The following is a 21,425-nucleotide window of genomic DNA, read 5'->3' on the forward strand; positions in this document are numbered from 1 at the left end:
AACTAAGTACGAACACAAATTCTAGATTAAACAAACAAACAAACAAACAAACAAACAAACAAACAAACAAACATAATTTAGAGTGATATTTAAAAAAAAAAACTTCATAATTTTCCACTTTAACAAATTCTGACCGTCAGAATAATGAAAGCTTAATTTTTGCAATTATTACCCTATGCTTGGAGTTGCCAATCATAGCAGCTGTGGATCATGTTTTGCTGTGCTTAAATCACAATTTGAATCCCTGTATCCTTCTAACACAATTGGTAAATCACAATGTTGAATTAAATCAAAGCGCTAAATCAAGGTCCTGAAGAGTCAGCTGAATGGGGAAAAACAAGATCTGAGGATAAGCACAACTGGATCATAAGATGCACTTATGAGTGGAAATCCCAATCTTCTTGATTCCTTACTCTAGCATGGCAAAAATTAGCAGAGAAAAAAACAAAAAATACAAAACCAAAGGTTCACAGTCTGAGCAGTGGCTCATTCCGCTGGCACTAAATATGATCCCTTTTAATCCAGCTATACAGCTATATATGAATACTTTATTTTACTCCCGTACCCCACCCCCCCTTTAAAACTCTGTTTGCTAACAACAATTAACTTAATTCAACTTCTTTTTACTAAATCATACATTTTTTTGAGTTAAATCTCCCTCCGTCCTACTTCTCTTGACTACAGGGAAAATGTCTACATTTTTGTTTCTTTGGATAAGCTAGAAAATCAGTATACAAGTCAGTGAGGCAAAATTCACAGTAACCCTCCCCTCCTTTTTCTTGTAAAACATCACTCATCATGATGACCCAAGACAGGATGATATAAAGAGTCATGGTTGACAATCATTCACACCCTGTGTTTTGCTTCTGTGCAACTAGCTTATATGAAAATATAAGACACAGGAATGGGAATACTAACAATGAGGATAACTTCTACAGTCTTTGTGCTTCTCATCCAAACATTTCTTTGTTTGGCTTCAGATGGTAATCAACTATTTCTAGTATTTTTTGCTAAGGCTTTTAACAGACTATTGTGCGTCCTGCCTGTCTGCACTAAATGTAAGATTGTTGTGTCCTCCATCGTTTCCTGTATTTATGTTTGTTTGTTTTTTACAATTCTACAATGAGTTATTCGTGATTTTATCATAAAAACTGTTCTTTAAGTAAACTTTCCGCAATTATAAATATAAAAATCAGTTGAAGCAAGTATGATAAATGGATGAAGATTTTCTTTGTTTTTTTACATCTCCAACAGTACTGTTTTTCAATATTTTTTTCTCTACAGATTCCCAATTTCAACTAATTAACAGGGCCACTGGTTTTTGTTTGGTAAAATTAAATAACCACTGCAATGACATTCGCTGGACATCTGGGGATCGACTTTTGGTTCAGAATAAGAACAAGTGCCTGGGTGTTCAGGGAAAAACTGTGGGCAGTGAAGTAAACCTGTATGATTGTGATGAAACCAGTGAGCTCCAAAAGTGGGAATGCATGAATGAAACTGTGATCGCTCTCAAAGGCCAAGAACTTTACATTGACCTCACTGCCGATAACACAGCTGTGCTCTCAAATAAAGTTGTGCCCAATAGCCACCTTACAATTTCTGGGACTTCCAGTGGTGCTTGCACAAGAACATATACAGGTAAGTGAAAACAAAAAAACAAATACATTGTAAAGTAATTCATAATAACTTTTATGGAAATAATATTAGTGGCATAATAAATTTGTAGATTTTCATATTTAGTTCCAAAACAGTTGTAATGCAAAGATAGTGTGTCAAATGATTACAAGATGTTGATAAATGATAAAAGTATCATTTTGCTTAAACTATTCAAGCTATTCTTTGTTCTTTTCTTATATGTTTTCCTTATTTTGGTCCTTCAGAACTTTACACCATTGAAGGAAATGCAGCTGGGAGGCCGTGCATGTTTCCTTTCTTTTACAAAAGCAATTGGTATTCGGAGTGCACTGCATTTGACTCTCCAGGGAACCGTAAATGGTGTGCGGTTGAAACAAAATATGATCATGAACTCTGGGGTTACTGCCCAACTAACTGTAAGTACACAACAAATTCTAATACAGGTTTTCAGAGTAATAAGCAGAACCTGGACATCCAAATTTAAATGTTGAGGAACGCCATCTTGAGGTACAAGTTCAGTGTAACACTATAATACCTTAACTGTGTTTGTGTCACAGCCAAAGAAACCTGGAACAAAGACCCTACAACAGGAGCATCTTATCAGCTGAACACACAGTCAGCGCTGACCTGGGATCAGGCTGATGCCAGCTGCAAACAGCAGAGTGCCTCCCTGCTCAGTATCAGCAATCCTCATGAGCAGGCTTATATTTCAGGTAAGGAGAAAAGTCTCCACACTACACTGAATATATTGAAAACAAAACAATTCATTTAAGCTGAGGTTTGACAAATAGCTAAAACTTGAAACATTAAAGTTGTTGTGGTCTGTAGACTGTAGACACTGCTCCAGCTGATGATTATGTTTTGAGTATTATACTTGTAAACTTTTGTTTTCTCTGTCTCTTTTGTCTGTTAAACTCTACTGACAGCACTATTAGGGACAAATTGGGGACAGGAGTACAAGCTCTGGGTTGGACTGATCTTCCAGCATTTAGATTATGTGTGGAAGTGGTCTAATGGGAATCCTTATGCATATCTGAATTGGGACTCAGGTAAGTTTTCTTTCAAGTTTCAGGAGCTTGTGTTACCATTCTGATGATAATTTACATTACTGTTGTTAAAATATTTCAGCAAGTCATCTTGATCATGTTTGTCATCTTTTTTTATTGATATAAGAAATGTTATCTGTCAGCAAGTCAATATTTTTTTCCCTATTTTTTATAAAATGTCTTCCACGCAGGCGTGCCAGTCACACTGCAGATATAGCAATAATCAGAGAACCTCTTATTGTTCAGCAATTTCAACAACCGCTAAATTATTGTGGTGGCGTTGTGTGTCACATAACCTTGTCACTCTTGGGTAGAAATCATAGGCTTCTATTTTATTTCCATGAAAACTAAAATGCTCATACACAATACACACCATGCTTCTAAATATCTTGAGAATCCTGTGAATTGAAAGTTGCCGAGTCTCATCTCATAAGTGACAAGTTTCATTTACCATCACTGCTCCGTAGGACATCCAGTTTCTAATCCAGGATATAAGTGTGGAATTATTGATGGCGCTGTTCAGCTTTCTTGGCAAAGTTCAAAATGCAACAAGAAACTGGGATACATCTGCTACAGTGAAGGACCTTTGGATGCACCTACTGAAGGTATAGAAAAAAATCCCTTCTCTACCCTTCTCTTAAAAAACTTGATTGACTCTATTTCTTTGATCTTCTTTTGTTCTTTTGGTTCATAGCTCCCGAGAGTGGATTTTGTACAGCACCCTGGATCCCCTACAATGGCCACTGCTTTTACCTTTATCGTAATGAAACAAAAAAATGGTCTGATGCTCAGAAAGCTTGCCGTAAAGAAGGAGGAGACCTAGTAACTATTCGTAATGTAGAGGACCAAAGCTTCATCATCTCTCAACTTGGATATGGTATGGCAATAAAAACTTCTGAGCACCATTTGCATTCCTTTAACATAACCTTCACCCTACACTTTTCATATTTATGCAATTTTTATGCAATTGCTGGTGAGTAACTGAAATATTTTTGAGGCACGATCTAATATGATTGTGTTGGTATGTTCCTGGATCAACAAAAGTAATGTTTGTCCAGTTTCAACATTGCAAGTTATCAATCACATTGCAGTGATGTCATAATGTTGTGATGTGGAAACACCATCACACCACACACCAAACCCTAACCCTACACCCCAAACCTTAACAATGATCACATACCAATGCCGAACGCAAGTTTTTTCCAAGTTGCAAAGTTATGAAATCATAACAATGTTATTTGTCATATACAGTGTGAATCCTAGACAAACAAACATGTTGATCTAAGAAAAAGACCAACAATTTAGTTTTATGTAATTTATATACCGCAAATCACAGCAACAGTTACCTCTCTGAACCATAGTCGAGGGGGCTTGGAAGCTGAATGAAGTTTAACTTTACTGTAGGAGCCACAAGTAAGCCAGCAGGCTGAGAGCGAAGTGCTCTAATAGGGTGATAAGGTCAGTAAGACAAGATGGTGCCAGATTATTCAAGACCTGGTACATAATGAGAAGGATTTTAAATTCAATTCTATTTTCGATTTAACATGATTATATCAGATAGTCCATTTCTGAGAACACATTTAACCTCATAAAACTAAAGTCACAAGAAGTCAGGTGATTGAATATTGAACAAATTTATGCTCCTTTATACTTCAGCCCTAAATTCACTTCAGTCCATTTAACTGAAAGATGCAAATCCCACATAAATATCAAGTTAACTGTTAAAGTTACAGGAAGTGTTCAGCTTGTAATTAAGTAATTAGAAGTTGTCTCTCCTTAATTGTTAAAATGTCTAATTTGAACATCACACGGAAAAGTTAAAAACACACTCAAACACAGATATTAATGAATATCTTATTTTATAGCTACACACATAATACAATTGTGAGCAATCTATTCTTGGAAATGTATAGCCGTCCACCACCTTCAGAAAATCCAGGGCTCTCACCACAGCTAACAGTCACTTCAGACCTACCATGCAGACTACCTCTTTAGAATAATGACCGTTCATTAGTCGGTCACTTTGGGAATCCTGCTATTTTGGACACAAAACTAGGTTTTTGATTTTGTCACTTCATAAGCATTCAGTCACTTTCTGTTGACTGATCCCTGTATCACTGCACATCTCACATATGATGAAGTTTGTTTACAAGTCCAGCAATTCTGGCAGACGATTAGCAGCAGTCTAAAACTTAAGTGCAAAAGTAACATCTAAAGAGTAGCAAATGAGCAGAATTTATCAAGAAGATTATACAACAATTAATGTTATTTTCTGTCTGCAGCATCCACTGATGAACTCTGGATTGGACTAAACGATAGGAACAGAGAGAGGCTGTTTGTTTGGAGTGATCATTCTCCTGTGAGTTACACTAGCTGGGACTCTCGGGAACCAACTGTCACCTCTGAACAAGAAGACTGTGTTCTGATCAGAGGGGAGGTAAGGTGCACAGTGTGGGAGAGATTATTGATGATTGTGACACGCCAGCTTTTTTCTGTAAAACTATGCAGTTCTGTTAAAGAACACTGGATGCCAGGAAGGTCCATTAATATCCAGGAAAATTAGGTCTTTGTTTTATGATATGCACCGTAGCCTGTCTATCTCTTGTTAATTTCAGTTTCCACATATATTTTGCTCTTTTCATTCTTGCAGAATGGAAACTGGGCTGACCGTGTGTGTGATGAGAAACATGGCTTTATCTGCATGAAGACAAGTGACTCTGAACCCTCTGGAGATGAAGTGGAGCTGAACGCAGGCTGCAAAACTGTATGTGAACCTTTCATATATTTTCCAAAGAATGTCTGCATCTGGTTGGTCGAATGCACACATTCTGTTATCTGTTTCTATTTTGTAAAGGCTGTTGTATATTTCAAATGGCACAATGTCTAAATTTAATTTTGTGTCTGTGGTCCATGAAATATCTAGGAAAGCAGCATACACATAAGGTATGATGCCTAATGAAACATTGTATTTGGGTGCTGTTTATAGTAAAAAGATTAAGAGAACATCTTATTTAGTCATTGCATTTTTAGGAAAAAAAAAACATTCCTGTAGAGTAAACAAGTAGTCACACTGATGCAGTGTGATTCTGCATTCTGGTGTTTTACTCCTTGCTATCACAAAAAGACAGAAAGACAACATTTAACGACAGGCTTGAATAGTTCTCCAACTTGTTTCTCTGCAATGCAGGGTTGGAAAAGACATGGATCCTACTGCTACTTTCTAGGGACTGAGACAAAGACGTTTCATGAAGCCAACGATGACTGCAAGAGCTCAAACTCTTACTTAGCTGACGTTTCAACTGGGTAAAATAGTTTTCATTAAAAAAAAAGTATATGTAATTTTGCATCAGGCAGCCTCTAATGTGACTTGTGTAAATATTTCCAGGGTGGATAATGCTTTCCTTGTAAGCTTGGTGGGGCTGAGGCCAGAGAAACACTTCTGGATAGGTCTCTCAAACCTGAAAAACAGAGAATATTTTATGTGGACCAACAATGCCTATGCAAGATATACTCACTGGAACACTCATATGCCAGGTAATGCAAAATGTGAATCGCTATGTAAACTATAGTTGGGAGATGACTTCACAAATGACAGCTAACAATTTCTTTTATAACACAAGGTAACGTGCAGGGTTGTGTTGCTATGGCAACTGGGCATTCTGCTGGCCTTTGGGATGTGTTGCCCTGTACCAATAAGGAAAAATACATCTGTAAACACCTGGCAGAGGGGGCAGCGTTAACCCCTGCTCCACCAACCACTGCCACGCCTAACTGCACAGATGGATGGATTAAGATGCAATCCAGAGGCATCTGTTATAAGGTACTGTGGCTGCCACAGTGGTACATGACTTAAGTATTCTGCAGTCTCTATTTTTCACAAGCCCTTTACAAACAGTAGAGTTACCAAGAGCAGCAGTATAGTAGCACTATAAACAAGTAAGTTACCCTGAGCTCCTCCTGATTCAAGGCAGTAGCAGAGGACCAATATTAACTGGTTTTGTTAAAAGAATAAACGGGTAAAGACATGTCCGATGTTATTTTACTCCGAAAAATTATTGAAACCAGAATGCATTGTGCTGCTATAAGCCCCCAAAAACCAAACAAATAAAGAAAAGCCTCACAACCTTGTGATCAGTTTTATGTAGGAAAGATTTCATTCCAACCAAACTACACTTGTCATTTGCATCATTTATGCAAAAGAAAGTATGCATTGACACATGACAAGAGGCTTCTACTTGTGATAACATCCCAGAATGTAAATATAGATGGTATTCCTCTTAGCTTAGCTGCAACATCACCGTTTGGATTGCAGAGCTAACTTCAAAACTGGCCAAAAAAAAAAAAAAACAACAACCAAAAAACTCTTGCTGAATAAGCAGAGGAAAAACATGTTAATTTTGTTTTGAGTGTGTGTCCCATCAATTTCATAATATCTGTGACAGTTGTGACTTTTTGCCAACAACTTGACTTTTCTTTTTGTTAGTGATTTCTGATCATTTCTGCACATGGGTTTCTGTCACTTCCATACTCATAATCCTTTCTGTTGTAGAAGGATATGATTATTCTGTTGATCTTATTCATAACAAGGATGACATAAAAACAGAGATGACGGCCCATGTTTAGCATGTAGTTCTGAATGTACAAATATTATTAAGCTTCAGATCACAACTCAGTTTCTTATATTTTGTTTATAGATCTTTCCAGAGGCTTCAGAAAAGAGAAAGACCTGGTACGAGGCTAGAGATTACTGCAGAGCCATTGGAGGAGACCTAGTCAGCATTCACAGCGGTGCTGATTTACTACCAAGGCAATTTTCATGGTATGGTGTTATCTGGTCTACAATCAGAGCTACATAAGATAAAAATCTTTCGTAAAGTACACCTCCAGCCTAAGTCACACATTAGTGGCAGTCATAGATTCTTATCATTTTCAAGCAATGAGTTGCGTATTAGCATAATCACTGATAGAAAAAAGGAAACATGTTTTTACAAAATATTTACACAAAATAAGTAAATAAAAGGTCTTTGAGCAAGAAAAAGAAATTACACAAGTATAAACATTTGGAACATACATTTGTCCATTATAGGCCTAATCAATTCTGGATTGGACTTAGTGCTCCTGACCCAGACACAGGTTATGTATGGAGCGATGGATCCCCGGTGAGTTTACAGTTTTTAACTCTCTACAATGGTTTATGTAGCCAAAATGATGATAACGATCAAGATGATGATTATTAATATTACTGATGTTACAGCTGCTATTACTACTGCTACAAATACTACTACTACTATTCATAATTATCTTATTTTTGTATAAAGGTAAACTTTCAAGAGTGGAGTGATGGAGAGCCAAACAATGAAAATAACGCCGAATCATGTGCTGAAATAAAACCCAATTATTGGGAGAAAACTTTGTTTTGGAGTGATGTGCACTGTGAGAAGTACAATAACTGGATTTGTCAGATCCACGCAGGTACAGCATGGTCACAGTTATACAATTCTTTTGTAGCATTTTTTTTTGGACCAGAAGATTATTGTATGTATTCTCACAATGTCAAGCTGGTCACTAGTAACTCAACACTATTCTGTTTTTATTCCTTCACAGGAGTCACCCCAAAGCCGGCTCCAGACCCTGTCACCCCTGGTAAGTGCACCAGTGCGTTGAGGAATTTGACCATACTGCCATACAGCATCTTTACATGACTGTTGACTTTCTATTGGGATTACCAGGCTGAGACCATTATTCATGTGTCCTAGCTGTGTCTGCTAGGACACATGTACAATGAATATATGAATGTATGAATGTTTATGAACTCATATGAAATGCGTTTTTTATATAAAGTGCTATACAAATACAGGCCGTTTACCATTCATAATCCAACAACAAATCCAAAATATGTTACAGAACCTAGACTTGCTCTTCTGAAATCTCAAAAGATAATGGAATAATGATTTCAAAAAACAAAACAAGATAAAAACCTGTGAGAATAGTAATAGTAAATAGAAAGTCAGTTCTATGAGTGTGTGAAGCCCATTGAAAGGATTTAATGGCTGACCATCCTTTATTTTTCTCTGTATCTGACGGTGCAAGGATCAGTTGAATTAGACTGAACTGTTTTTTCATAGTTGAACTGTTTATTTGTTTATCAATTCAATTTTATTTATACAGCACCAAATCACAACAATAGTTGCCTCACGGTGCTTTATATTGTAAGGTTGACCCTACAATAATACATACAGAGAAAAACCCAGCAATCATATGAGGCCCTATGAGCAAGCACTTTGGCGACAGTGGGAAGGAAAAACTCCCTTTTAACAGGAAGAAACCTCCGGCAGCACCAGGCTCAGGGAGGCGGGGCCATCTGCCACAACCAGATCTCATTGATACTGTATGAGCATAAACCTCACAGTGAAGAAAGGAAGATTGGATTGTGTAGTTTGAGGAAAAGATGGAAAACATGCAGTTGTTGTTCATAATTTTAAAGCCTCACTGTGAACAGCTGGAAAAACATGAGCTTGTCATGAAAAAAGTTATTTTTTTAAGACTTGCTTATCTAACACATTTACAGCAGTTTCCAAACATGTTTTTATAACGTTTTCTTTGAAATTTTTGAAAAAGAGGGTCATACTATTTGCACATTTACTGAAATAGATTGCGCATTTCTTATCTATTCTCAGAATATAACACGACATCTGATGGGTGGCTAGAATGGAATGGGGCTCAGTATTACATTAACAAAAAGGCGATGGCCATGGAGGACGCTCGTATGTTCTGCAGACAGAGGCATGGTGACCTGGTATCTATCAACAGTGAAGCAGAAAGGATATTTTTATGGAAACAGGTGAGCAATGGCATTTGTAAAACATTTACCAAGGCAATGGGTATTTAAGTTATAATTGCAAAAACTTAAACATCCAGACACCGACAGTTTTTTCCTATGTATCCATGTTTTTGTGCAGATTTCAACAGGTTATCAGAATTCTTGGATTGGCCTATCTGTAGATCTTGATGGAACATTTCAGTGAGTATGAATTTAGTGACAAAAACGTAAATGCAATTTACAATTAACTTAAATTTATGTAACAGCAAGTTAAAAAGTACTTAGTGCAAGGCAGCATGTCAGATAAGTATACCAGTTTTAATTTCAGTCAGTCATATCTTGAGTGTTTGATTTAAAATCTACTGTTCTGATACACAAAGGGGAAATTAAATGTGTCTTATTGTCCAAATACTTTAAGCTCTAACTGCAAATGCAGATCTATTTGCATTTCTATTTGCGAAGCTTTGTCTGTATTTGTAAAATTTTGGAGTTTCCTGTTTGTAATCTTTCCCACCAATTTTACTCAGTTATTACAGCTAAAAACAACAAAAGTGTGACCAAAAAGAAGAAGGATAAGAGTATCTTTAATGAACCCAGTATGCCACTGTCTTGGTATTATTGTCACAAATCTTTTACAGATATATTTAAACAAATTTATTTTTTGTGTTACATTAAGGTGGATGGATGGTTCTCAGTTGTTGTTTCAAAGTTGGCAGGAAAATCAACCGGACTTCAAGAACTTTGATGAGAACTGTGCTTTCATGACATATCACAATGGTGAGTGTACCGAAATACGATTCAGTTTCACTGAAATACATACAAGTGGTATCACCCAGTGATAGCACTCAGGCCATCCTGTCACAACTATCCCTTCAGTTTTACTGGCACCCTAGTTTTATCACAGTAATACGTATCCTTTACAGCCCATACACACATATCAAAGAACAGCAAAAGTACAGACATCCTAGAAATACTACTATTAGAAAATATAAGTTGAGTTGAAGTAAACATTCAACTTCGTACTCAAGTAAAAGTAAAAAAAAAGTGAAATGTAGTCACAGTCACACACTGTTTTACTTTAAATTCATCACAGCAGCTGGACCTTTAGCTTGCAACACACTGTGTAAAAAACTGCACACAAACAGTTTGTGTGTTTGCTGATGTTTGCTGAGCTGATAGAAACATTTGAAATTTGAAATTACCTGCCACTTAAAAAAAGTCACTCCCATTATGCTCATTCCTCTATTGTAGCACTAGCTATGATGCTAAAGTACCTAAACCGCAACGAACGGACACCTGCAGTTGTTGTGGTGTTATGACAAAAAAAAAAGAAAAACACCATCCCGCCTTTAACCCCTGACTTTGGCACACGTCATCTCTTTTTACGAGTCATCCTCTGGTGATAAACACATGAACAGGATTGACTTCTGCTTCAAATCGGTTTGATGTTTTGAGGCTCGCAGGGACAAAATAATAACTTGACCCTAAAGCATTAAAGCAATAGTAATGAGTCTGTTTTGAAAATGTAAGAAGTAGAATACAGATATTTGTTTAAGAATGTAGGGAGTAAAAGTAAAAAGTATGTAGAAAAAGAAACTACTCAAGACGACATGCTACAAAAGATAAAATGAGTGTGTGATATCAAAATTGATTGAAGTTGATTTTTTTAATTATTCATTCAAGTCAATAATGTTATTCATTTAATATGCTGACCTGGCCTGCAGGATTCTGGCATGACTCCAGCTGTGGGCTTGAGTATGCGTCCATTTGTAAGCGCAGCAGCTCAACACCTGCAAACACCACCGCCGCAGTGCCTACAGTGTCCCCAAAAGGTGGATGTCCACACCCCTGGAAAAAATGTAACTCTAAGGTCAGATGTCTTTTCATGTCTTTTAATCTTTCTATTATTTACTGTTGAAGCAATATGTTCTTAGTGCTTGGAACACTATATTGATCTTTTTCATCTTTCAATTTTAGTGTTACAGCATCATTGACAATCAGAATTTAACATGGCATGATGCAAGGGAAAAATGCAAACAAAAGGGTGGAAACTTGGTGTCTATTACTTCAAGACAGGTGGAAGGTTTGTTTCATTTTCTTTTCACTCAAATAAGTATTTCGATTTTGTTACCTTCTCGTCTTTTGCGGTCCATTTATGATACTACCACTGAATTTCTTTTGTTGTGCAGTTTTGGCATACCCACAAGTTAGAGCTGATACCACGGTGCACTTTTATTTGCAAGAAAATATCTTAACCATAAATCTTTGTCTACATTTTCAGTGTTTCTACTGTCTCAAATGGCTGATGCGCCTACTACAGACTTGTGGATTGGTTTATTTCAGTCACAGTGGAGAACTTACTGGACTGATGGACAACCAAAGTCATACATCAATTTGGGTAATGATGTAAGTGGGAAAATAATAATCTGTTCTCAGTGAGTAAAAAAAATCATGCTGAAAATCTGTAGCTATATAGACTGGGTAATGTGTCAGGAACGAACAGATGCCACCTGGCTTGACAAAAATGAAAATGGTCAACCTAGAGAGTGGCCAAATTCAAATGGGGTGATACAGTACCATAGGTCATTAACCTAAGATGGGGGCTCATTATTTAAGACCTTGTATGTGATGAGAAAGATTTTAAATTCAATTCTGGGTTTAGAAGGGAGCCAGTGAAGAGAACCAAATATAAAAGAAATGTGCTTTCTCTTTGTAGTCCCTGTCAGTATTCATGCTTCAGCATTTTGGACCAACTGAATGTTTTTCAGGGAGTTTTTAGGACATCCTGACAATAAAAAAACTACAGTAGTCAAGCCTAGGAGTAATAAATGCATGAACTAGTTTTTCAGTGGAGAGTCCCAGAAAGCAGTCTTACATATCTGTTTAATATCCTGGTCAAAACAACTCTTAAGATTCATCACAGTGTCTCTGGAGGCCAAGGTAATGCTATCCAGAGTAAGCATGTGGTTAGATACCATATTTCTAATATTTTTACCAGTATCACACTAAGATCTAGGAGGAAAAGAACAGAGATGACTCAGTAGCTTGTATGGCCCCCGCATGTTTGTATACATGCTTGATGATATTGGGGCATGTTTCTAATGACACGACTGATAGTGTTTCAGGTGTCTCCCACCAGATTTGAGACATCAGAACATTAAGTGAGTAAAAAACACCCTAAATGCATTTAGAATATATTTAGAACTACACATTCAATTCTTTTAGTAATTATAGTTTTTTTTTGGTCACAATTCCAGCCCACCTGCTTTATCTGGGCTTGGAACTGGCAAAAGTGACCTGAAATACGCACTCTGGTGGAGTTATTTTGTGTGTGTGTGTGTGTGTGTGTGTGTTTTTAAGTAGTTTTAAACCTTGTGATCCACAAAAAGTAAAAGTAAAAGAAGAACTGACTGTGTTACAGTCAGGGCTGGAGCAGTGGCTTCGCTCATGCGCGATTCATTGCAGTTTGGACGCGTAGGGGTTAACATCTGCTCTGACACCAGCTGGGGGACACTGCTGTGTGAGGATGATCTGCTGCCTGTGAGCGCTTTGGCACGGGCGAGGTGCCCATGGCAGCACCCGCTGCTTGTTGAGAGTAAGAGCGATACGTGCTTTCACGTCACAAAGTGGTCATAAGTCTTCCTAAAAACACCAGCAAAAGTCGCCAGATTTGTCACTAGTCGCTTTTTGGAAAAGAGGGTCTGAAAACTCGCTAAATATATCGCCAAAGTCGCCAAGTTGGCAACACTGGTGCCATTGCCAAACCTATAAAAGTCTTTGCATCCTGCCATGGATATGCCTCTCCAGACTGTCACAGAGCCACAACCAAACTAGTCATGCTGAACGATTTAACATTATGGTATTCTATGGCAAATACCAATCAAATTCAATGAAGTTGGACAGTGAGCACAGGCCACCCTACATGATGTAGTGATCTCAGGCTACTCTTACGAATTCTGCTTCTGATTGTTTGGTCAGAGACATTTACACCAGTGCCCTGCTGGAGATGACTTGCTGGGCTCTGACAGTGCTCATCCTGTTCCTCCTTGAACAAAGGAGCAGATACTGGTCCTGCTGATGAGTTCAGGACCTTCTACAGGCCTGTCCAGCTCTTCCAGAGTAACTTCCGGTCTCCTGGAATCTCTTCTATGCTCTTGAGACTGTGCTGGGAAACACAGCAAACCTTCTGGCAATGGTACATATTGATGTGCCATCCTGGAGGAGCTGGATTACCTGTGCAACATCTGTAGGATCCAGGTATGGCCTCATGCTACCAGCAGTGACACTAACTCTAGCCAAAGGCCAAACTAGTGAAGAAACACTCGGAAAAGAGGAGCAGGGGGAAAATGTCAGTGTCCTCCACCTGTAAAACCATTCCTGTTTTGGAGGTTGTCTCACTTTTGCCCCTCTAGTGCACCTGTTGATAATTTCATTAACCCCAAAGTTGCTGACACTGATTAACAACCTGCTCTGCTATCCCAGAACTTTAGCTGACTCGATGCTATACTTTGGTTAAAAAGTGTTCCATTAATTTTTTGAGCAGTGAACTTGCACCATGTAGATACAGTCTATATTACCTATTGTGGAGGGTCAGACACATTGAAATAATCCATAACTTTATATTTTTGTATTTACAAATAATTAAAATCTTTGTGTTTACGTTGCAGCATTGGTATTGGTATTATAAACAAAAGGTAAGTCGATTTTAAAGATCCAAGAATGCCCCGTGTTCCCTGACACAGTTCCCTGTATCATCACGTATCATTATTCTCTGTTGACCCAACTCTGTTTCCACAGAAAAACTGTTTTGTGATCAATACCAAGCCTTTAATTGGTATTGGGAAATGGATTCAAAAATCATGCAATGACACCAATGGATTTATCTGTCATCGAAATCTTGGTGAGTCCATTTCTAACCCCAGGCCTGTTGCCACCCAACTTCAGCTGCAGCTCCATCACACTCTCTCTAGCTTTTCTAAAACAACTAAAAATTTGCTTTGACATTTCATTCCTGTAATTAATATCTATATATAATATATAATAACAATAATATCTATGATCAAGGGTATGATTCATCACTGGAAATAGCTATAATAACTTTTTAAGAATGATTCAGAGGGTTTTATTATGTAAAAAAAATAAAATAGTTTCTATTCTCATCCTAAACAGACACATCTCAACCAGATTCTCCAGAACCAACAATTTCTACTAACTACATCAAAATACTCAATGACTTCATTAAGGTTGTTCCTCAACAAATGAATTGGGATAAAGCTGCAGAGTACTGTAAAAATGACGATGCCCTCCTAGCTAGCCTGAGGAATGAGTGGACGCAAGCTTATGTTGAGCTCCTGGCGCTGAATCTCAAGGCTCCTCTTTGGTTTGGATTACACAAAGCGCAGGTAAACTTTTGAAGACATATAAAAAGTTCATAACTCAATAATAGGGCCAACCACTTCGAAACTTCTGACTGCAAATTCAATCAAAAATCTACTTATGTGCACAAAAAATTATTTCAACAAAGATTTTATCTAACGAAATAATCTGTAATTATGAAAATGAAATCTTCGTTGATGGATAAATATACTGGCCTAGTTATTTATCCAATCATTCGGTTATTTGTGAACTGAGATTAATCATCCATCCATTTCAGTTAAATCTAGCTATTGCTTTTCATAATACGTCTGCCAGCACCACGTAAACACATTTGAAGTTGCTGTGTAGCACTTGCTAACTTGATTACAAAGATGCCAATAAAGGTCATATAAAGAAGCAGTTGCACATTATGCTGCATTAAAAAATAAACACTTTTAAATGCAGCAGTCATTAAATAAGCATTGTGGAAAGTTTCACTGTTTTACTAAAGTGCCTACCTTACCCAGGGCATGATCAGTGCAGCCTCCCTAATCCAGCAGGGAGATGCTCTGTGTGAGGAAGGCATGTTGAGCAGCAGCACTTCTTATGTAAACTCTTAAACTGTTACTTTAAACTCCATCATTTTACCCAGCTCCGGCTGTCTTAGCTAAAGGAGCAGATACTGATCCTGCTGATGAGTTAAGGACCTTCTAAAGACCTGTCCACCTCTTCCAGAGTAACTGTCTCCTGGAATCTCTTCAATGCTCTTGAGACTCTGCTGGGAGACACAGCAAACCTTCTGGCAATGGTACATTTTGATTTGCCATCCTGGAGGAGCTGGACTACCTGTTTTTTGAGCAGTATAGATTATCATGTTAATTTGAGTCAACTCCGTTCAACTGTTATATCCTCTGTGCAGCTATGCTTACTAAGGGAAATATTCCTAAAAGCCGAATAAAATAGATAAAAACAGGTGTGGGTCACAATCAGCCAAGGTTTCCGGTGAACCCACTGTTAGATCTTACGCCACCCTATCATTTGAGTTACTCAGATCAAATGACCCAAGATGTGAGAGGGCGTTAAGGCGTGTGGGAAGGGATCTCAAAACTGGATTACAGATGAGAGGGTTCCTATGGTTCTGCTAGTTTTCTTGATTGGTAACTGCTGTCTCATTAATCTTTTCTTTCAGATCAATGGCTCTTTCCGCTATGTTGATGGATGGCATTTAATATTCAGTCGATGGGGTAAAAATGAACCAAGCAAGGACAGAAGTTGTGTATACATGGATGTGGATGGAAAATGGAAAACCACTCACTGTAATGAGACACTAATGAGTGTTTGCATGAAGTCTACAGGTACGACCAAACACTGGCTAATAGATACCCTATAACCCTGTAATGACTGGCATGTCTGTTTCATTTAAACTTGAATCACTGTTGAGAAGCTTAAATTACAGATCACAGGTACTGATGTCCGTAAAATTTCTCTCTCTCTCTCTCTCTCTCTCTCTCTCTCTCTCTCTCTCTCTCTCACACACACACACACACACACACACACACACACACACACACACACACACGTTTGTTGTCAAAACAATACATTTAAGAGTTTTAAAAGATGTAATTCATTGATCTCATTGACATCATTGTCTCATTCACAGATGTGCTGCCAACAGAGTCAACTCTTTTTCCAGGAGTTTGTCCTCTAGACCCAGAGGCAACAATAGAAAACAAGAACTATATCTGGGTACCATTCAGGGGTTATTGTTATATTTTTATTACAGAGCAAAAGCGCTGGCAAGAAGCATCTACCAGCTGTGTAGCACATGGTAGGCGACTTATCTGAAAGATACTTTTATGCAATAAATTGCTGTAGTTTTCATTAACAACTGATTTGTTTTGTTAAGGTGGAATGCTTGCCAGCATTGAAGATTCCTCTGAGCAAAAATTTCTAGAAATTAACCTGAGAACTTTTCAAGATGGCTACACATCTTTCTGGATTGGCCTGTTTAAAAAACAACACAAAGGTGAGTCATTATTTATTTTTATGGTAAATAATAATAATAATAACAATAGTAACATATTTTTTGATCATTTGTTTTTAAACCAAATTTTCAGTTCAAAATAAATATTTTTTTTAAATGATGTACACTGTTGTTTTTGTCTATTTGCCTGCAGAGGAATGGCTCTGGTTGGATAAAACAGTCATTAGTTACACTAACTGGGCTGAAGGTCAACCTGTTAATGGCAGCAGATTACCCCGCAGAGGAGAGATTAGTACATCAGATGGGACATGGACAGATATTGGCATGTGGGTTCAAAGACCTTACATCTGCAAGATACAAAAAGGTAAAATAATCTTTATTTATAAAAGTGTTTTCTCTTTTTCTTTTCTGTAATGATATGAATCTCTAGTAAGATGTTCACAACAGACATGACACAGTCATATGAATCCAAAAGGAATAACTCTTGTTACCGTGTTACAAATGCAAATACCTGTTTACGCCATAGCAATTTACTTTTATTTTTAAATGAAGTAGAGTTACTTTGTGATAAAGTGTCTTATTTGATTGTTCTTTTTTTCCCTTTTGTAGTATTGCTACCAAAGCCATCACCATCATCGAGTAAGAAACACCTCTTTTAACTATTTATTTTACATATCTTGTTTCAAATTATTACAAATGTTTTTTAGCTGATTACCATCTACTTTTTCACTCTGTACAGAAACTGGATTACCTCATCATCAGCGTGTCTATATAACCACTGCAGTTGTGTTAGTCATTACTGGAATTGCAGTGGTGGCAGTCACTGCTGTCTTCTTCTTCAAGAAATTTGGTCATCAGTTACCCGCCCCTAACACTTTCGATAACCCGCTCTTCTTCAGTAGTAGGGTGTCACAGCCTGAGCAAGCTGACACCAGTATACTGGTAGAGAATGCAGCAGAAGAGAACACTGGAGATTTAATCAGTATGTAATTTAAATATTTTGGGCTCATTTGCATGGCCCATGTGATTCCTAGTATGTTATGAAAATTTGAGCTGAGGTGGCAGTAAATGGCTAAAAGCATATTTGAAACAACACAGGAGAATGTTTAACCAAATATGTATGTTATGACTGTGAAAATTGATTAAATTTGCTTTTGTTACGAAATCAGTTTTACCCCGGTTCTTTTTATTCCTCGAGCATCCAGAGACGGCACCGGACTCAGTAGTCATTTCACAAAACCTTTATTCATCTTTACTCATCTTTTACTCATCTTTACTCATCTTCTTTACTCATCTTTTACTCATCTTTTACTCATCTTCATTTAAGCATGGATCTTCTAGAAGGGAAGACGAGGCCGGTGTGTCCCTCTCCAAATCTTCACTCCTTTGTCTGTGAAACACAGTTTTGTAGGGGCGACCCTATCATAAAACCCCCCACGGTGTGCTGCAAACTCTGTCTGTGTCTATGTGCACGAGCACATGAATGCCTACATGTGCGCGTTCCCGCGTGTCTATGTGAGTGCTCGTGTGTGACTGTGTACGCATACCTGTGTGTATGTGTGTGCACATGAGTGAGTGTGCGTGTGGATGTGTGTGTGCACATGAGTGAGTGTGCGTGACAGTTAAAACACTGTGGGTGTAGGTGACTCCCTAGGTCATAAAACCCATCTCCCTTCCAGACCACAGTTATCCAGTTACAAATGTTGAGACTCCCACCCAAACATCCTCTGGGGAATTTCCACTCAGCATTAACTCCTCTCTGTTTTACTTTCACAGTTCAAGTGGGGGAGGGGTCTCCTACAATCTACTCCTAAGTTCACAACACAATGAGGCCTTTATTATATTAAGGTCAGTGTCTCTACAATAGTTCTACATTCTATGTTAACACATTTCTAAACTCTAAATCAGCTAAACATTCCTACACTTTATTTTCTGAATGTAAATATTTAAAACATTGTATATGGACGGTGGCACAGTTTCCTCACAGTATGAAGGTCCTGAGTTCCATCCTTTCTCCCATAGTCCAAAGACAAGCAGTTAGTGGGGTTAGGTTAATTGGTAAATCTAAATTGCCCATTGGTGTGAACGTGAGTTTGAATGGTTGTCTCTGTGTCTATAGAACCTGTTCTAATCCGGTCTTTAAGTCTGACGTCATTAGCCATGTCTGCAGTATTGCCAACTTAGCGACTTTGTCGCTATATTTAGCGAGTTTTCAGACCCCTTAGTGACTTTTCTTCTAAAAAAAAGTCGCTAAAAAAAGACGTGAAAGTGCGTATCGCTTTTACTCTCAACAAGCAGCGGGTGCTGTAACGCAGTCAGTTCTTCTTTTACTCTTTTACTCTTATGCTGTTTTGTGGACCACAAGGTTTAAAACTACTTATAAAGACACACACACACACACAAAGTAACTCCACCAGAGTGCCTATTTCGGGTCACTTTTGCCGGTCCAAGCCCGGGTAAAGGAGCAGGGTTGGAATTGTGACATTAAAAAAAACAGCAATTGCTAAAAGAAATTTAATTTGTAGTTCTAAATAAACTCTAAATGCATTTAGGACATTTTTTACTCACTTTATGTCTCTTCCACGATGTTATTTCGCTCTCCAACAACATAGGTTACAATTAGATTAGCATGACCAATTATGCAAATTAGGCGATGACGTCATTTAGCGACTTCTAGCGACTTTTAGGACAACCAATAGCGATTTTCCTTACTGAGGAGTTGGCAACACTGCGTGTCTGGGCCCAAACTCCGCTGCAGGTCCATAAGTCAAGCAATCACTGAGGAAAACTGTCTAAATCATGCCTATTCAACTACGAAGTTAGTTGGGCCAGATTTTCAAACCGAGGACTTTATCTGGGCCAGATATTTTTTTTGCAGCCAGTAAGCAGCAGATCATGATCAATTTCAAACCCACACAACTGTACTGAAAAACAAGTATTTTTTTTATTCCTTTTCCCCTGTAAATCTGGTGGTGACCTCTCACAAATGCACACCAAAAGGTCCATTTAAAAAAAAGGGAGCTATAACTAAACTATTTTTTGCACATTTGAAATAATAATAATAATAATAACAACAAAAAACATTTTGATAATTTCCTTTCAAATTAAAATAAATATTTCGCTGACCACTCACTTTTCCTGCCATGGATGGAGCCCCATCGGTCACAAGTATACAGACACGCTTCATATCCAGACCATTTTCCTCAAAAAGAGCTTAAATCTTCTCAAACATCATTTCGCCAGCTGTGTGTCCCTCTAACGGTAGTAAACCGAGCAATTTCCCATCCAAAAAACGGACATATACGCACAACTGTGCATTATCAGTTCTGTCTGTGATCTCCTGCTATAGACATTACATCAGTTTTCTTCAGGTCATCTAACAGCATTTCAAACTCGTCTGACGCCAGAACTTCAATTCTACGAATATTTGAACTGTCCTACAGGGGTACGTTTTTAATAGCAGATGTCACACTCACTTTTCACCGCATCCACCACGGCCAGCATGCAGTCTTTCATTGTTTCAGAATCTGTGAAAGGCCTTTTCTTCTTCGCCAAGAAGCAAACACGAAGGGAAGATGCTGCAGCTCTATCTTGGGCTGTACAGGACCCTCACCATGGTAGTACAACTCTGGTTGTAAGATTATTAAACTCGGTAAAATGAATAAGTATTTGTCAGTCCAGGCAGGGTTAAACCGACAGTTTTCATTGTCAATTTTGCGCTTCTGGAGTGAGAAAGACATGCTGTTGTCGCATCATATATTACGATGATTGTTTAATATGTTTACATCACGGTGCATTGTGGGTTAAATATTGCTAGGCTACTAGGAGTGTTGCATTCACGGTCTACACTACGCTGTAGGAATTTTTAATTTTTTAAAATTAATTAATGAATTAATTTTTTGCGTTTTCTCTGTGTTTCTGCCAGGACCACAGGCAGGGCCACTCGCAGGTTGCTTCTGGGCCGCATTTGGCCCGCGGGCCGCCATTTGAATAGGCTTGGTCTAAATCCTTTCATCTGTTATAAAATGATCAGTGTGGCTGTTCTACCAGGTGTAACAATTAAGTTTAACATCCAGGCATCCATGAAAACGGAATTTTCATGACATTTTGACATTTAATGGAGTTAGAAGTTAGCAGGGAGTTAGCACGGTAGCTTCCATCTAAATACAATATAGCATGTCCTGACTGAGGGATTTCAGAAACTTTTAAAATGTACAGCTATCACTTCCGACATTCAGTGGGGCAAAAAAGTATTTAGTCAGCCACCGATTGTGCAAGTTCCCCCACTTAAAATGATGACAGAGGTCAGTAATTTCCACCAGAGGTACACTTCAACTGTGAGAGACAGAATGTGAAAAAAAATCCATGAATTCACATGGTAGGATTTGTAAAGAATTTATTCGTAAATTAGGGTGGAAAATAAGTATTTGGTCACCTCAAACAAGGAAAATCTCTGGCTCTCACAGACCTGTAACGTCTTCTGTAAGAAGCTTTTCTGTCCCCCACTCATTACCTGTATGAATGGCACCTGTTTGAACTCATCATCTGTATAAAAGACACCTGTCCACAGCCTCAAACAGTC

General features: G+C 38.0%; 1 protein-coding gene across 1 annotated transcript; it reads left to right on the top strand.

Annotated features, from left to right (window-relative positions):
• Nucleotides 1-919: 919 nt before the first annotated feature.
• On the top strand, nucleotides 920-18,008 carry LOC113010693 (macrophage mannose receptor 1-like). Its single transcript, XM_080293034.1, has 31 exons — nucleotides 920-983; nucleotides 1,285-1,641; nucleotides 1,884-2,054; nucleotides 2,196-2,351; nucleotides 2,565-2,687; nucleotides 3,152-3,289; nucleotides 3,379-3,561; nucleotides 4,967-5,121; nucleotides 5,335-5,448; nucleotides 5,872-5,987; nucleotides 6,070-6,218; nucleotides 6,305-6,504; nucleotides 7,379-7,518; nucleotides 7,771-7,843; nucleotides 8,003-8,156; nucleotides 8,289-8,327; nucleotides 9,362-9,525; nucleotides 9,644-9,705; nucleotides 10,181-10,281; nucleotides 11,229-11,374; nucleotides 11,482-11,587; nucleotides 11,786-11,910; nucleotides 13,995-14,198; nucleotides 14,302-14,404; nucleotides 14,674-14,906; nucleotides 16,049-16,214; nucleotides 16,520-16,687; nucleotides 16,766-16,885; nucleotides 17,037-17,207; nucleotides 17,453-17,482; nucleotides 17,583-18,008. Exons 1-31 carry the CDS (start codon nucleotides 920-922, stop codon nucleotides 17,831-17,833), a joined length of 4,482 nt encoding a protein of 1,493 aa, XP_080149160.1. The 3' UTR covers nucleotides 17,834-18,008.
• Nucleotides 18,009-21,425: the final 3,417 nt, after the last annotated feature.

The sequence above is a fragment of the Astatotilapia calliptera genome, chromosome 18, assembly GCF_964374335.1.
Source record: "Astatotilapia calliptera chromosome 18, fAstCal68.1, whole genome shotgun sequence".
Lineage (NCBI taxonomy): Eukaryota > Metazoa > Chordata > Actinopteri > Cichliformes > Cichlidae > Astatotilapia > Astatotilapia calliptera.

What these genes read in the sequence shown, in the direction of transcription:
- LOC113010693 (XM_080293034.1), top strand. Translation starts at nt 920, where the DNA reads ATGAGGATAACTTCTACAGTCTTTGTGCTTCTCATCCAAACATTTCTT. An exon ending in TCTTTGTTTGGCTTCAGATG is followed by an intron (nt 984 to 1,284) that starts GTAATCAACTAT and finishes TTTTCTCTACAG; the next exon opens with ATTCCCAATTTCAACTAATT. An exon ending in TGTTTGCATGAAGTCTACAG is followed by an intron (nt 16,215 to 16,519) that starts GTACGACCAAAC and finishes TCTCATTCACAG; the next exon opens with ATGTGCTGCCAACAGAGTCA.